The 17,344-nt window shown below is 52.4% G+C and overlaps 5 protein-coding genes across 5 annotated transcripts; 4 read left to right on the top strand and 1 right to left on the bottom strand.

Moving 5' to 3' along the window:
• Window positions 1-308: 308 nt before the first annotated feature.
• J4E84_002500 (uncharacterized protein) lies at window positions 309-4,272 on the top strand (the record flags this gene model as incomplete). The annotated part of the gene is made up of 2 exons (XM_049385125.1): window positions 309-2,214; window positions 2,261-4,272. The coding sequence occupies 2 exons, from the start codon at window positions 309-311 to the stop codon at window positions 4,270-4,272; spliced, it is 3,918 nt and encodes a 1,305-aa protein (XP_049247148.1).
• A 237-nt stretch (window positions 4,273-4,509) lies between these two features.
• J4E84_002499 (uncharacterized protein) lies at window positions 4,510-5,404 on the bottom strand (the record flags this gene model as incomplete). Its single annotated transcript, XM_049385124.1, has 2 exons — window positions 4,510-5,091; window positions 5,162-5,404. 2 exons carry the CDS (start codon window positions 5,402-5,404, stop codon window positions 4,510-4,512), a joined length of 825 nt encoding a protein of 274 aa, XP_049247147.1.
• A 3,414-nt stretch (window positions 5,405-8,818) lies between these two features.
• On the top strand, window positions 8,819-10,686 carry J4E84_002498 (uncharacterized protein; the record flags this gene model as incomplete). The annotated part of the gene is made up of 3 exons (XM_049385123.1): window positions 8,819-9,080; window positions 9,133-9,242; window positions 9,295-10,686. The coding sequence occupies 3 exons, from the start codon at window positions 8,819-8,821 to the stop codon at window positions 10,684-10,686; spliced, it is 1,764 nt and encodes a 587-aa protein (XP_049247146.1).
• A 334-nt stretch (window positions 10,687-11,020) lies between these two features.
• J4E84_002497 (uncharacterized protein) lies at window positions 11,021-12,440 on the top strand (the record flags this gene model as incomplete). Its single annotated transcript, XM_049385122.1, has 2 exons — window positions 11,021-11,027; window positions 11,179-12,440. The coding sequence occupies 2 exons, from the start codon at window positions 11,021-11,023 to the stop codon at window positions 12,438-12,440; spliced, it is 1,269 nt and encodes a 422-aa protein (XP_049247145.1).
• A 1,375-nt stretch (window positions 12,441-13,815) lies between these two features.
• J4E84_002496 (uncharacterized protein) lies at window positions 13,816-14,384 on the top strand (the record flags this gene model as incomplete). The annotated part of the gene is made up of 2 exons (XM_049385121.1): window positions 13,816-13,820; window positions 14,081-14,384. 2 exons carry the CDS (start codon window positions 13,816-13,818, stop codon window positions 14,382-14,384), a joined length of 309 nt encoding a protein of 102 aa, XP_049247144.1.
• Window positions 14,385-17,344: the final 2,960 nt, after the last annotated feature.

Below are 17,344 nucleotides of genomic sequence, written 5' to 3'. Positions count from 1 at the left end.
GTCCTCGAGCCACAGCCCTGCGCCTGCGCCACACAGCTATGAGTGACGCGACGTCGAGACACATATGGATGGACTCTACAATTCACATACCGCCATTCCCTCTGCTACACCTACTACGTCATATACCGTCGACACGGCCCAAACAGCGCTCGGCCGCCGAAACAAAACGTCGAGTCGCCCAGACAGCCCATTCAGACACCCCCGAAACGCCGCGGACCCCCGAAGGCAACCCTCGTAGCCATAACCACACCCAGCCCGTCGCACATGAGGCGGAACTAGCCAGCACCCTCTTCGCCCGCCCATGAGCCATGGCCGCTCCCCACCAGTACCACCAGCCGAATGCGCCAGACGACGACTCGGACCTAGAACTCGACCTAGAGGAGCTGGACCCTCTGGCCTCTCGCTCCCAGTCCGCCGCTACACCACCACGGCGCCAGTCCAAGGAGCAACGGCGGCCATACCATGAGCTGGGCGCGAGGATACCGCTGAGGAATCTCAGAGTCGGCAGGCTGCGCGCGAACAAGAAGAAGGAAGAGCCGGAAGAGGACGACCTAAGAGGGCTGCTGGACGACGATGAAGGGTCCAAGAGAGACTCGGCTGGCAGTTATGGCCAGTCGGGCGATGACGATTCGCCGCTCTTGCCTGAACAGCACACACCACGGAGAAGACGGCAGCCACCACCGAGCGCTCTTTCCCGCTTGGGCTCCAACATGCGCCTGCCCAGCTTCCTCTCGCGCCAGAACAACGCCCCCATACAGTTAGGTGACGACGCCGGAGAGTCGGATGCGGACGAGGAGCACGATCCCACCACCCAGCGCACCATCTCCGTCGGCCAGCTTCAGACCTCGAGATTCCCCGCGAACGCCGTGTCGAATGCCAAATACACCCCGTGGAGTTTCCTCCCACGCACCCTCTACAATGAGTTCTCCTTCTTCATCAACATGTACTTTCTGCTCGTCGCCCTATCGCAGGTCATACCCGTCCTCCGAATTGGCTACCTGTCGACATACATCGCACCACTGGCTTTCGTCTTGACGATAACGCTAAGTAAAGAGGCAATGGACGATATTGCTCGACGGCGAAGAGACGCAGAAGCAAACTCGGAGGGTTACACCGTTCTGAAGTTTGAGGAGAACAGCCTCGGGAACGGCGTCGCGCCCGGAAAGAACTCGCAGAGGAAGAAGCGCCTGAGGAAGCAGCCCAAGGACGAGGGTCGGTTGGCAGACATTGATGACGAGGAGCAGCGACTTTCGGGCAAGGGCCTGGCGACATGCACCTACTGGGAAGTTGTGAAACCCTCTCGGAGCCTCAGAGTTGGAGACGTCGTGAAACTCGGCAAAGACCAGCGAGTGCCTGCCGACATGGTGCTCCTGAAGAGCTACTCCAGCGAAAATGCAGCACCTATTGAAGATGACACCAAGGCGCAAAGTTCATCGGCTGCGCTTATTGATGGCATGGACACCAGCGACACGGCCAAGGTTGACAGTGCCACAGCTTCTGGAACCTCGGGAGAAGCCTTCATCAGAACAGATCAGTTGGACGGTGAAACCGACTGGAAGCTGCGCCTGACCTCGCCACTTACACAGAATCTGGATATTGGCGAGTACACCCGGCTCCGCGTTGTCGCTGGCAAACCGGACAAGAAGGTCAATGAGTTCTACGGAACTGTTGAACTGCCACCCAAGACGCAGCGACATTATGACCCTCATGATAACGAAGAAACGACATCCCCCACAGAGGTGCAGTCAGCACCCTTGAGCATCGACAACACCATATGGGCGAATACTGTCGTTGCATCAAGCTGCAGTCTACTCGCTGTGGTCGTATACACCGGCCCACAAACTCGTCAAGCGCTTTCTACATCGCCCTCAAGATCCAAGACTGGTCTGCTTGAATTAGAGATAAACTCTCTGACCAAGTGGCTATGTATCTTCACCCTCTCGCTCTCTTTCATCCTAGTGGCACTCGCGCGATTCCAGGTCATCGAAGGCAGGCAATGGTGGGCGTCAATGCTGAGATTCCTCATTCTGTTCTCCACTATTGTCCCAGTAGGTCTGCGTGTCAATCTTGATATGGGCAAGTCGGTCTATGCATGGTTCATACAGCATGATGAAAGCATCAAAGGCACTATCGTTCGGACTAGCACAATCCCAGAAGACCTGGGTCGCATTGAGTACCTGTTGAGCGACAAGACAGGTACTCTGACACAGAATGGTATGTTCAACCATGAAGTAATCTCGACACTACTAACAGTACGTAGAGATGGTCATGAAGAAGATTCACGTCGGCACAGTCTCCTACGCAAACGAGGCCATGGACGAGGTGTCATCATACGTTCACCAGTGCTTCACACCACCCGCCGGTGAAGCCCCATCACTTGTCACGCCTTCTTCTGCATACATCGCACCTCTCACCTCAGCCACTCGTACGCGCCGAGAGATTGGATCCCGGGTCCGCGATGTTGTGCTAGCCCTAGCCCTCTGCCATAATGTAACGCCGACAACTGAAGAAGAGAACGGGGAGACAGTGACTACATACCAAGCCTCATCTCCCGATGAGATTGCCATCGTCAGATGGACCGAGGCTGTTGGCTTGAAGCTCTTGTCTCGTGACCGCGAATCTATGACTCTCCTATCATGCGACAGCGGGAACACTGTTGTCAAAGTGCGCATTTTGAATGTCTTTCCATTCACATCAGAAGGCAAGCGCATGGGTATTGTCGTGAAGTTCTATCAGGGCCCAGTATCATCACCCTCTGATGATGGTGGCGAGATATGGTTCTATCAGAAGGGTGCCGACACTGTCATGACCTCCATTGTTGCCGCCAACGACTGGCTCGACGAAGAGACAGCCAATATGGCTCGTGAAGGTCTCCGAACACTGGTCGTCGGCCGCAAGAAGCTCTCCGCGCAGATCTACCAAGACTTCTCTACCAAGCATGCTCAGGCCTCGCTTGCCCTCAACAACCGCGATGCCGCCGTCGCCAACGTCGTAAAGGAGTATCTAGAGAACGACCTGGAACTTCTCGGTGTTACCGGTGTCGAAGACAAGCTACAAAAAGACGTCAAACCCTCCCTCGAACTCCTCCGCAACGCCGGTATCAAAATCTGGATGTTAACGGGCGACAAAGTTGAAACAGCCCGCTGTGTAGCCGTCTCGTCCAAACTTGTAGCCCGCGGCCAATACGTCCACACCATCGCCAAGCTAAAGCGCAAAGACCTCGCCTCTTCCTCCCTCGACTTCCTCCGCGGAAAACTAGATGCCTGCCTCCTCATCGACGGCGAATCCCTTGCGCTATTCCTCCAACACTTCCGCCAAGAATTCATCACCGTCGCCGTGCAACTCCCCACCGTAGTAGCTTGCCGATGCTCGCCCACCCAAAAAGCCGACGTCGCACGCCTCATCCGCGAGTTCACGAAGAAGCGCGTATGCTGCATCGGCGACGGCGGCAACGACGTCTCCATGATCCAAGCAGCAGACGTAGGCGTGGGCATCGTGGGAAAAGAAGGCCGACAAGCCTCGCTCGCAGCCGACTTCTCCATCGAACAGTTCTGCTACCTCGTCAAACTGCTGGTCTGGCACGGCCGCAACAGCTACAAGCGCTCCGCGAAACTAAGTCAATTCGTCATCCACCGCGGTCTCATCATCAGTATCTGCCAAACCGTCTTCTCCATTGCCAGCAGCTTTGAGCCCAACGCTCTGTACAAAGACTTCTTGCTCGTCGGCTACAGCACGATTTACACCATGATGCCAGTGTTCTCTCTCGTGCTCGATCGCGATGTCGACGAGAGCGTCGCGAACCTCTACCCAGAACTCTACGCTGAGCTCAAAACGGGCCGCAGTCTGAGTTACAAATCTTTCTTCATATGGGTCGCAGTTTCTGTCTACCAAGGCTCTATCATACAAGGTCTCTCTCAACTCCTCATCGGCGTGGGCACATCCACAACACCGCCTGCGGCACCTGACCCCACTTTCCTCAAGATGGTCAGCGTCAGTTTCTCCGTGCTTATCGTTAATGAGCTTGTTATGGTGGCTATGGAGGTGACGACGTGGCACTGGATCATGATTGCTAGTATCGTGGGTACGGCGGCGATTTACTTTGGTTCTGTGCCGTTTTTGACGGAGTACTTTGATCTTGAGTACGTGGGCAGTGTGGCGTTTTGGTGGAAGTTTGCGGTTATTGCGGCGATTAGTCTTGTGCCGCCTTATGCGGTTAAGTTGTTGAGGAGGACGCTTAAGCCGCCGAGTTATCGGAAGGTGCAGGGGGTGTAGGGGTACGCATAGCTGGAGTTTGGGTTGGGGTAACGAGAATATATTGTTATCCTTCGTTGTCTGCTTTTCCATGTGTTACATACATTGAGTTCCTTGGTGGTGCTGCTATCTGCTTCGTTGATCAGACACTGTATTGCTCCATTAGGTGAGGTCGACCCTTCATCCCAGTCCAAATCTGCCATGCAGTCCCGCTGCCTGACCGTTTCGCGTCCAAGGCGTGCCCATCATCTCCATCCCTTAGCCAATCTTTTGCAGAGTACCCGATCCCTTCTTCGCCCTCGGAACCCACAAGTCCTTCCTCAGTCCCCACTCGACCCTGCGAATACCGTCACTCTCGATATCCATGACGCCAGAATCTGAGACCCAAACCATAGTGTCCCGGTCATGAACGGAGTCGCCGGCGGTAGAACGGCAGGGGGGGAAGCACGACACGCGTGGTGCTTCTGAGTCCAAGAGCCTCCATGCTTTCGATATGTGCTGCCTAACTGGGGACATGACGTCATAGATGCCATAGCGGACGTAGAGATGAAGACGTTCGAGTGAGGTGAAGTTTTCGAGACGCTCGCCCTGGTAACGTACCCCGGTTGTGGTAAGCATGAGGTGCGCGAGTTTCTTGATGACGTCGTTCGGTAGTAGAGTCATCAAGACTTGTACTTTGGTAGCTTCAGGACTCGTGTAGTAAACTTTGAGTATAGCCACAGGCGCTTGCTGAGAGATGGCTCGATCTGAGAGGAGAACTACATCGTGTGAAAAGTTGATGTAAATCTTGAAGCTGGTGGTATGACCTGGCTCCTGTCTGCCGTCGAATCGTGCCTTCACCTATACATTGATGAGGATGTCAGCGCGTCAACGTCCCAAACAAGTTACTAATACTGGGCAAAACACGTACAGTGGTCCACTCTCCGCCGCCGGCTTTAGCAGCTTCACATCGTGCTTCGCGACTGACCTCGAAAAGAGTAGGGTAACGGCGAGACACAGCGACACCCACCTGAGGGCCTGCTTTGTAGTTATGTAGCTCGATAATGCGATGGCGTCCCTTCAAGTCGATGTAGTCGTCCTCGAGTGCGACGTGCCAGATACGAAAGCGCAGTTCGGCGGGAAGGTTGGAGAAGAGGTGAAAATTAGTCATCATGGCTGCGTTCAGCCTTGCGCTCGGAATTAATCGAAGAGCACTTGAAGGGTTGGAAGTGAGGAAGGCGTGGAACTCTAGGTAGATACAAACGGAAAGCCTGGGCTTGGCGCTTACAGTTGCCTGTTACAGTGAGCTATGACGTAAGCACGTTGCAAAGATATCGTTCAGGAAAGGAGACAGACGCGTATGGACGGGTCGTCCCGGCTAGCCTCAATGTGATGTTCTACAACGGGGCATTGGTAAGTGAGGAAAAAGCGAATGGGTTCCGGACATCTTACTTAATGCTATTACTACTATTGCGATTCGAGAGACAGCTGATTGATGGCGAGAAGTAGAGAACGTCGACCCGCCGACCTTCTGAGCTTACCGAATACAACACTGACCTAGATGTTACCTGGTATGTACTCGTCTGTACATCAAAACAACAGCCTGCGATTTCATTTGTGGGTTAGCTCTCAACCGCGAGGGTGCGTCTTGCTGGGTAACCGTAGCATCATTTATGTAGAAGACCTGATCAGGACCACGTGCGCTCGCTAACCAATGTCCGGAATTAAGATGTCGTCCACAGTGAGACAGCACACTGCTCAGTCGATACTTGAGCGACGGTGGAATGCTGCCGACGGTTTGGTATTGAGCAAGATCCAGGTATTCGTTGAGAACTACAGGATTGAAGTTCTTGGCTCCTTGGTGGACAATACTGAGCTTGATGCGAAGGTACTCGGGCGACCCTTCGATGTGTATAGATTCAGTGAACGGCTGTGACATGTTACAGGTACCGCAAGGGAGATTGCCCAAAGGCGTTGGCGTGAAGTGTCGATTCATGGCATCTGTGACGCTATCTCTGGTACCCGGAGGGAGAATGGCGACGTTATTGAACCCGATACCGTCAACGTTGGTGCCTATGGGTAAAGTCCGTACAGCACCGCATGCACAAGTTCGGTTCATATCGAGCTGAAGAACGAAGAGAGCTTCATAGCGAGCCCTCCATTCAGTATTAACTGCGAGTCTACGTTTGTCAGCACAAGCCGGTCTAGTATCTTTCGGGCACCTTACGTGTGATCAACAGATTCAAGACATGTCGTTAGTAATCGCGTTTGCATTTCCTCTGGATCTTGTTGCGCGTTGCCTGTACCCGCTCCAGGCGTAAACACACGCAATGCGTCGTCTACATCGTGCACCGCCTGTAGCTGTGCATGATCGAATCGCAGGGGTTTGGGGTGGCCATTAGCATTGAGATTTTGATTACCCCAATAAAATTGCGCTAGAGCCTTGACTGCGCAAGCAGGGCAGTCTTCTAGATCTTCTGGTGGTTCTTCGTCTTTCTTTTTCTCCAAAGTATCGCTTTTACCCAGCGTCAAGCCCTGTGCTAGTTGCGCTTGAATAGCGGCAACAGGACGACAAGGGAAAACAGTCGTACTACCTTGCGTACTGTTGTGTGAGATGATCCACTGAAGGAACTTTGGCAGATGCAATAGCGCTTGCAAACCGCTCAGGCGAAAACAAGTGTTACCATTTCGCCCCAAGCCTCTACTTCTCCTGTTTTGCCGCGTGATAAGCCATTCGTTCCGAATTCGTCTAGCTACAGTATTCTTGACTACTTGTCTTGGATGTGGTGCCGCTGGTGCCGCTGGTACCACTGGTGCCGGTATCGGGATACCGCGCAGATTGTAGCCAGTGTGGCGAGCTCCAGCCCTCGTGCGGTGTGCATAAGCCATGAAGCGTAAGAGAAACTTTGAGATGCGGGCGATCGTTCTTTGGTCAGTGTCGGTGATGATGTGACTTTGGAAAACAAGACACGCGACAGACTAAGGATCGTCCATGTTATACAGCTTGGTCCACAAAGGGGACAATCGTCGGAACGAATGGCTTTGTCGAACTACCTCCATATTTCCGACAACAAAGACATTGTCTGGCGGAGCAGAACGCTGAGCGTGACCCAGCCAGATTTCGCAGGCCACTTTACAGGTTTGTTGATGCGACATGGTTTTTCTCAGTAGTCACTGCTGAAGTCGCTTTTCTGAAGCGCTGCAACAATGATGCCGTAGATCCCGAGCGCCAACTACCTAGGCAGAGAGCAGACGGAGAAGCAAGACGACACGCTTTGAAGCGGCTTCACGTCTAGTCGTATGCGTTTCGACTTTGAGGTGTGCCATCGTCGAGAGAACTGCGCTTGGGACATTGGCACACCATCAACGATTTCGATGACCACTTCACGAACAAGAAATTCTTCTTTCCTACCCGCGATTATCGTGAACCTCCACATGCTTGTAATGCCTCCTTTGCTTCCATTGGATTGATGTCGGCTCTTACTCCAAGCAGCGCCTCGGCATGTAAAGTTTCGGTGAGTGCATTTTGCAAGGCTCTTGATACGATCTCGATATTCGCGCCGTCGTCCAAGTGCTGCACCCCGGAAACGTCTTCGCGTCATGTCGGCTGTGGTCGTGTTCGGCTCCAGACTCTGAAAAATCTCCTTTCAACACGTGGATTCGTGGAAATCCCCAAACCCGAGGATTCTCTTCTAGCTCGTCGACTAGAAGTCCGAGGGCGTCCGCCATCTGTACATGCCCTAATGGAAGCGTCTAGCGCTCTTCGGAGACTTGCCGTCTTAGTCGTGGTCGTGAAAGCGGCCTCGCGTTCATTGGGTCGCTGTCGGTAACAATGCGCGTCAGCAAACAGAGGGCGCGCTGACGCATATGCAGAACGGTCAGAAGACCTCAGAACGCTGTCCGGCCCGCACCTTAATTGACTTGGGCGGTACTAAAGTACCGGAATGCGGGGACGGCGGATCGTGATGGTGACGCTAAGCCGCAATCCCGAGGCACATCAGCTCGCTTACGCCGCCACCCTCATTTCGACCCTGCGACTTCCTTCATTTCCCCTGAGCCTTCCCACCCTCTAGTCTGCCCTAGAGCCAATACGCCAAACAAGTGCAGCGGCCAATACTACTGCGCCCATGGCAAAGTCGGAGGTCTAGTATTCCGCAGCTTCCTGATCGGGGCCCTTGACCGTTTTCTGTACCCCACCGATGTGTTTCAAACGTCCACGAGGCACACTGGAAGCCTCTAACTCGGTCCGAGAGATCGCCACGAGTACTATGATCGCCCAGGTACACTTCTTTCAGTGGATTCATGACGGTCCGGAGCATCACCATCGTTCTCTGTGCGGCTTCTAACCATACTTCGGCTTCTTAGTATCTTCGACTACCGCAGAGAGGCGCAGAAGTCTACCACGAGGTCGTGTAAGCCTTACTCGGGTTTAAGGCAACTTTGTGGGGTAGCCTGAGGGACATTGGGTGGCCTTGTGATACCCACGCGTGGCACGTCTATAAATCCAGCGGCCGACCTCATCGAAAACGAAAGCATCACAGCCTCGCAACTTCAAGCATCCGCTCAGAAAAGCATCGAGCTGATCAAGATGTTGTTCTCCAACCTCATCACCACTGCTCTCTTGGGCTTCACTTCCCTCGTTTCAGCGGCCGACACGAGCGCCTGGAAGTCTCGCAGCATCTACTTCGTTCTCACTGACCGTGTTGCTCGCAGCAGCAGCGACACTGGAGGCGCATCATGCAGCAACCTTGGCAACTACTGTGGCGGAACTTTCAAGGGACTTGAGTCCAAGATCGACTACATCAAGGGCCTAGGATTCGATGCCATCTGGATCACTCCGGTCGTTTCAAGTACGGTTCGCTCGTCAACATTGGACTTTATGTGTATTAACAACAATTGTAGACAAGGCTGCTGGATACCATGGCTACTGGGCTGAGGACCTGTATGCCATCAACTCAAACTACGGTACTGCTGCCGATCTGAAGAGCCTAGTTAGCACCGCTCATGCAAAGGTACGACTAAGTCAGGCAACATTGAATTTATACATCCACTAATCCGGTACAGGGCGTCTATGTCATGGTCGATGTCGTTGCCAACCACATGGGACCAGGTGCGATCACGAACAACCGCCCTTCGCCACTGAACCAAGCTTCTTCATACCATTCCGCCTGCGACATCAACTACAGCAACCAAGGTAGCGTCGAGCAGTGCCAGATTGCTGGTCTCCCTGACCTCAACACTCAATCGTCCGAGATCCGCAGCGTCATGAACACTTGGGTTTCTTGGCTCGTCAAGGAGTACAGCTTCGATGGCGTTCGCATCGATACCGTCAAGCACGTCGAGAAAGACTTCTGGCCCGGATTCTCTTCTGCGACGGGAGTTTACAGCATCGGCGAAGTGTTCGATGGCAGCCCAACTTACCTTGCCGAGTACGCCAAGCTCATGCCTGGTCTTCTGAACTACGCGGTCTACTACCCCATGAACAACTTCTACCAACAGAAGGGCTCATCTCAGGCGCTCGTAGACATGATGAACACCGTCAGCAACACCTTCCCCGACCCATCTGCTCTCGGTACCTTCTTGGACAACCACGACAACAAGCGCTGGCTCAACGTGAAGAACGATCAGACCCTGCTCAAGAACGCCCTGGCTTACGTCATCCTTGCACGAGGTATTCCCATCCTCTACTACGGTACCGAACAAGGATACGCTGGCGGTGACGACCCAGCCAACCGAGAGGACCTATGGCGAAGCGGCTTCAACACCAACGCGAACCTCTACCAGGCCATCAAGAAGTTGACTGCCGCGAGGAAGTCTGCAGGAGGTCTTGCCGCTGATGACCATGTTCACTTGTATGTAGCGGACAACGCCTACGCCTGGAGCCGTGCAGGCGGTAACCTTATCGTTCTTACTACGAATGCCGGAAGCACTTCCAACCAGCAGCATTGCTTCAACACCCAAAAGGCCAACGGAAAATGGACAAACGTCTACGGAAACGGAGCCGCGGTGACCGCCGACGGCAGCGGTAGGATCTGTGTAACCGTCAGCAATGGTGAGCCCATCGTCCTTACTGCTGGCTCCGCTACGCCCACCACTGGTACCACCCTTACCACAAAGACTGCCACTGCTACATCGACCGCATGCCCGACAGCTGTCTCGGTCTCTTTCACACACCGCATCACCACCGTTCCTGGTGACACAATCAAAATCACCGGTAACACCGCGCAGCTCGGCAACTGGACGCCAGCTAAAGGTCTCACTCTTTCGGCGAACAGCTACACATCTAGCAACCCCGTCTGGACTATTACAATCCCATTCGCGGCTGGCTCATCAATTCAGTACAAGTTCGTGAAGATCAGCAGTGGCGGAACAGTCACTTGGGAGAGTGACCCGAACAGAAGCTACACCGTACCCAAATGCCAAGCGAGCGCTAGTCTGAGCAGCTCGTGGCAGTAAGTTAAGTATACATAGTATCTCTTTCTTTCGGAGGAGAATGGAAAGGGCTAGTAAATAAGAGCCGTGGTAGTACACGGATTGCTTTCTATCATCAGCATCGTTTCATCTCCCACTTTCTACAGAGTGACTATTTTGCCTGATACATGACGTCATTCAACAACTGCTCTGGTAATGGTAGGGAGGGTTTCGCGCTCAGTGGACATACCTAGGAAGCATCTTGTTACCTTCTCTTCATCAGAAGCATGTCGCTTACATGTACTGCCACCACCTTCACTGAATTCGCGATGGACGATGCAGAACACTCTGGTATTGGAAGAGCAACAGTCGTTCATCTATGGCAAGTTTTTCACTTGGGTCTCTTGCCGCCTGGCTAACCAGATTCCTCTAGTATATACTTGTGCTTCCCTCCACCGCAATATCACCCTCGCGCTCTACATCACCGACTCGTCACGCTCTTCCAAGCCCCTTTCAACTGTCGGCAACACTACCTAGGTAGTCAGCCAAGTCCCGCTACCATCAATACAACCGAGTACTCAAGCATGGGCTGTGGATCCGAACACTACACGCGCTGGAATCGCGTCAGCTTCAAGCATCTCCTCCTACAACATAGGCTAAATAGCATTGTCTCAAGATGGCCCAGCCGGCTACAGCAACATAGGAACCGCGTACATCGCATTAAGGTTTCGGTCGCAAAGCGGAAGGCCCAACGCGCACATGACCTCAAGGTACTGATAATGCGGCGCAGAGTCCGTGCGTGGAAAGTCGCTGTCAGTCAACTCTGGAAGCAGTCTCGCGTTCTAAGACGCCAACACACTGCGGACCGAGACTCTGTCACACCGGAAGACTGGGATCAGCTATTTGAGAAATCTCCTGGCAAGTTGCGCGCCATTTATCAAAAGCCTCATCACAAAGAGAAGTGGCCGAAGGAAGTTCCCTACTTGAACATGATAGCGCTGGCAAACTACAAGGCGAAGCGGTACCGGCAAGCGCATCGGCCACAAGCCGTTCCGAACTTAAACCTTACGGCGGTAAGGGACCTGCAAGAGAAGCTTTGGCCACGAGTGGGGTGGCCGAAAGAAGACCCGTATTCCAACAACGAGGCACGCGTGGAGTACTGCGAGAAACATTGGCCGCGAGTCGACTTGCCCAGGAGCGTGCAATATCTTGATCTCGCAGCGCATCTTCCCTACGGGGAGGGTCTTCCACCCGCGAAATGGGTTGAGGGCGTGCCACATGTAGACTCCGTCGCGCTCGCTGCCCACATCGGGAAACCAAAAGCAGAAGCCGAGAAGGTAAGGCGAACATTAGGCTCTGTTGCACCGCCATCGCGAGAAAAAAGCTGTCACGCTTCACAATCAACAACGTCTCGAAAAGAACGAATGCATACATTGCCCAGGCCCCAATTCGATGATCGCTTCCATGTTGAACTCTTCAAGAAGCGCCAGCAAGATGCAAAGTACCAAGCCGAAGTCGCCATGAACGACGTTGCCATCAAAACGCTGAAGCAGTTCATCACACAGCTTGATCAAGTCAAAGTTCTTGTTGAGCAGAGCCGGAAGAATCCTCGTAGCGTTACGGTTAAACAGTGGCAAGATGCCGCAGAAGGTACAGATATCCTTGACACTAATCTTGAAGCTGCGCAGCGAATGGAGTTCTCGAGGAGACTTGAGGTAGGTGAGATTCCTGTGGTTACAGGAGGGCAGGGGCTTGTAAAGGGGTTCGAGAAGATGCGGAGAGAGTGGTCTGAGAGATAACATGTGAATGGTTACTGTCGGTCTCTCAGAGGCATCCACGTGTGAGCTGTCAGACCAATGGTTGCTCGATTATAGCACAGGGTCTCGGGTACTACGTCATCGTCTTGTATCAAGTTGACAGCGACCAGGTCGCCGGTGAAACTTAATACGATTTGCCGGCTTGGGCCAGCGTAGCTTAATTTATCTGGAGAGAAAACATGCGGAAATATCTGGTCAGGCTGACTTCTTCAACACGTGAATTCGCGATAGCATCTCGAAAGAAACGCGCTAACATGGCTAGGAAACAGGCCAAGAGAAGATCATGGTCGTTTCAGGACAAACGGCGTGTTTTTTGTGATTGTGATAATCCGACGGATCGTGCTAAGAACGATAACAACTATGCTAACAAACATCCAAACGGGTTTTGAGCGCTTAGTCGGCTTGAAGCCGGTACGAAGGCTGGCATACCTCTGCAGTAGCATGATGCTTCAGTATAACGATCTTCGAAGATGGAATGCGGCTCAATTTTCGGAGCTGATCCTATCCGGGAATAGTTAGTCACGGGCATTCGGCATCCGCCGTAAGCTTATGCCAAGAGCAATGCGCAACATTCGGCTTGCTTGAGTAAGTTACCCGCGTAACTTGTCCTCTGGGGTACGACGTCCCAGCTCCCACGGATCGCGATCGGGAATCTAAGCGGCCACTGCGGCGCGGGAAACGGCTGCGAATTAATCTATATCCAGTGAACAGGCACCGTGGTACGCCTGAACGATGAGAGCTTGTTGATGAGTACCTGTGAAGAATATAGGCAAGGAACGCGTTCTGAAACTGGTTCCCTACAAGGACTCGCATCACGTACGATCCTTCCAAAGTTGAGCATGTCTGCCTGCCAACGGCAACCTCCTTAGCCAAGCTACCTAGGTAGCCAACTAATCAGCCTCATGCGTGCGTCTTCACGCTTAGAACCGGGCAAGCCTCATGAGTGCCGCCGAACAAGCGGAGACGAGTATTGAGGCTCTGATGATGTCGTGTTCAGGAATCGCACCGAATGGCTCGTTTTCTCGCCATATCTGCAAGGTACACGGACGATCCCTCTCCTTGGCCATACTCCATCGCATGTATCCTCACGCTTGGAGCCAAGGAGTACATGAAAACAATTCACCGGGCGGTCTCAGAAACATGAGGCTTTAGCAAGATAGCAACGAGAATGGCCCGAATAAGATATCTGTATATGCCCCTTGGGTGGTGATCAGCGCAAGACTTTGGATATATAAGAGGTTGAGAAGTACTCATCAATATCCTCATCACGATCATCAAGTCTTCAATCATCACTACAACAGCCTCTTACAATCCACCCGATTTCACTCGCTGAATCACCAACCAACCTTCTTTCAAAATGAAGTTCCAACTCGCTACCGCTCTCCTTGCTGGCACTGCCGCTGCCGTCCCTACCTGGCCTCAGCCTCACCCTCACAAGACCAACTGGACTGCCCCCGCTGTCCCTGAGCTCGACAAGCGCGTTGTCGACCCCGTCTCCATCGCCATCATCGGAGGTGTTGTCTCTGGTATTGTCGGTGTTTCTGGCACTGCTGCCCTCAACATCGCTAAGGATGCCATCGACTGGAACGCTGTAAGCCACAACCCCTATAAATCATATCCAGTTCTCAGACTAACTCTCTTCCTACTCAGGCCCGTGAGGCTTTCACCAAGGCCACTGTCGCCGAGATGATCAAGCGCGCCGGCCCCGGCGAGGCTGCCGTCTGCTACAACAAGGGCTACGACGTCACCAAGCCCAACCAGATGCGCGAGCTCTCTTCGGTCCGCTTCAAGTCTGGTGTCCTCAACACCGACTACGACTGCTTCCTCATGTCCGGCCCTGACAACTCCTTCTACAGCCGCGGTGACGGTGGCTACATCAACGTAAGTGACTGCCATGGCATCTTTGCTCACTTATCATTATGCTAACACCAACCAGCTTGCCATTCAGTCTCCCTCCAACTGCAAGTTTGACAGCGCTACCTCCGACCTTTACTGCGCATAGACGATCCTATCGGATCATGAAGTCATCTTTACGAATGACCCCGGGATGGATGGATATGGATCACAAGAGTGCTACGTAGTTACCTTCTTACCTTTCTCACACTGTACACATCAATTTGCGAACGTCGCCTGTACATAGTTCGAATTCACTTTTTTACTTTGAAAGCTTGTGTCTCAAATGAAGTGAAACTTACTGCTTTAAGAAGCAGTCCTAATGGAAGTTCATTGCTACTAGACATTGAGATGGAATCGACATAGGCGCGAAACTGCAGATTGCCGTTGTGGAAATATACAAACCCGCCAATTGAGGGTCCACTGTAGATATTTGGTTCTGTTAATCGCGAAAATCTACGGTGTGCGAAGTACTAGACGTAAGCTGAGGAGTCGTCGATGTCAGATGTAGACAAATAAGCATGTGTAAAGATGCCACTCCACTTAGAGATGCCTACGTGTTTCGCAGTCACTGATAAAGAGTATTCAAGTATGGTTGAAGTAGAACACTAGAGTGTTTTATTAGGTCTAGGATTCTAACTCACTGCGTCACAAAAGCTAACGGATGAAGAATTGTCTGCCTGATGTGCAGTACCAAGATCTTTCTAGGTACGAGAATGTACCTTATGCAAGTTTGAGATAGATCGCGAGGACGAAGGGTGAAGTAAAAACTGTGCGCAGTTACTATAGCGTGATGGGCAGAAGGGTACAGTTTCGAACCACGGCGAAGAAGGTAACACTCGAGATCGTTCTAGCTGTATGGACAATAGAATTATAACCTGATGACATCGATGAAGCTAAGTCAAAAGCGAGACAGTAATAATGCGATAAAGTCAATGCATCGACGCACACTTAGGAGAATAAATGTAATAGATGGTGTTCAGGGTTAGTCGATGCAGATGTATCGTGCTTTGTATCATCTTTCATACTGTCACGACCCTCTTGCTGCATCTTTCGATGATCATCCTCGAGACATTACTACATAGTGACCAGTGCATTAGCAATTCGTCCGATCAAGGTCTACAAGCAATCATCGTGTACTCCACTACTAATCTAATCAGGTAGGGGGGACAAGGTTTAGCCTCTTTACGATGTATGTTATTGCATAGCTACTACAGTGTCGTGTAATCTGCTTAGGTATCAGCTCTATCCATCCACCCGGAATCACTACTTAGTAAGAGAATAGACACTTCTACGTTGATAAGAAGGGATAGCTACCCTCATCACAAGAATCCAAGATCACCTTGGAATAGAAATACATAGCGATAACATCACTGCCGCGTCTACACGAATAACGGTACCCCACATTGTAGCCTGAACGCACGAATGATAGTGACACACACTTGATCTGTGTTGATTATTCGCAACCCTCGAAGCACATCAATCAGCAACCAACCTCAGCCTTGCTGTGTACTGCTCTATTCCCGTCGCCGTCAACACTGCGACACGCTCAAAGCAGGAGATCGCCATCGCTTATGCATGTCCACACCCATCATAGCGCAGCCTCAATCACCACCCGAAGCGAAACCACCTCGGCGAAGTGTCTGGCTCGGCATGGCGATGCTCGAATCGAGTGATTACTATGGCCGTCAGCCCGCTTGGGTGCCGAGGTGAGGGTTTCCCGGTTATCTCCAGACGGATAAGGTGATCAACCCAGCAAGTTGCCACGAAGGAGCGGCCCAGTCCGCGCGGTACCGTTCAGGACGTCGTTGCACGGAACCGCGGTATTGCCAAGAGTGGTTTAGGTAGTGCATGTCATCCAAGCCGTTTGTCGCCTGCAAGTACCGGACGAGTGGTTGTAGTGCTGAGTCGTGAGGTAGAGAGAAAAGGTGTGGACCGTTCGAGCTGAAAAACCCAGCTCGGCATTTCATTACCACCAACCATAATGTCGCAGTCTGCACCCCAAACAATCCAGTTGCAGCACCTCCTACGCTTCTCGTCAACAGTTCAAACGTCTCATACGTGCGGTGCCGCCGACAAGCAGCATGCCAGCTCTCCACAAAACACCATTACCAACCGTTCGCTGCGTGCAACACCAAATTGGCGAGGCGCCCTTACCCAAAGCAGCAATCGAGGATGCAATGGATTCGTTAAAGGATTCCGGAAGTAAGACGATCCGGATACAAAACAGGATAAAAATGTTTAGTTTTACCGTTTTGGCCCTGTTGGAAGGATTCGTGTGGCGCAGGGCGCGGGAGATCATGAGGTAGTTGGGACGCGACTTGGTTCGCTGGACGGGCGGATGCAAACCGACCATGTCTTCTTGCCCAACTGACTCGGAAGAAGCGGACATGCAGCAGGAGGCTGAAGGATTTTCTGCTTCGCGACAAGAATTGGGGGCGTGGAAAATGTGGATTGTGACGCGCTGTCGCTTGCAGGCGCCCATTGTTAACTTTGCCTTGTCTCAATATGACGACGTAGAGGCCCAAAGCACGAGGCTAAGGCTGGAAAACAGGCCATTTTCGCTTAAGACGGTTGTTCTAGAAGCAGACGCACGACACACGAAAAGGTTTAGGGTCCTGCATCATCGAGAGGGAGAAAGAAAAAACGCATCAAAATACGGCAGCAACGCAACAGCCCAAAGCACCTAATCTGCATGTAAAGGCAAGGGCAAACTGTCCGAACCAACCTACCAGTCACAGTTACGCGCCCGTTGAACTAGCTTACCAAGTTGTTGGGACCACCCGCTGAGATGACCATGATACCCAATGGCATGATTCTCGTCTGCTCTCCCAATGATATCGTACCTCGGTCTTACACTTTGCCCACCCCCTTGCTGACTTGCCCTTGCTCTGTTCATTCGCCTCACTCACCCTCAAACTTACCCCAGACATCTACAGCTATCATATCGAGAAATCTGACCGATGCGATATTAGCAGGGGGATGGGACGCAG

This window comes from Alternaria hordeiaustralica (assembly GCF_023758085.1).
Source record: "Alternaria hordeiaustralica strain BMP 2776 chromosome Unknown scaffold_3, whole genome shotgun sequence".
NCBI classification, from domain to species: domain Eukaryota; kingdom Fungi; phylum Ascomycota; class Dothideomycetes; order Pleosporales; family Pleosporaceae; genus Alternaria; species Alternaria hordeiaustralica.
This window is presented reverse-complemented; position numbering and strand designations above follow the sequence as displayed.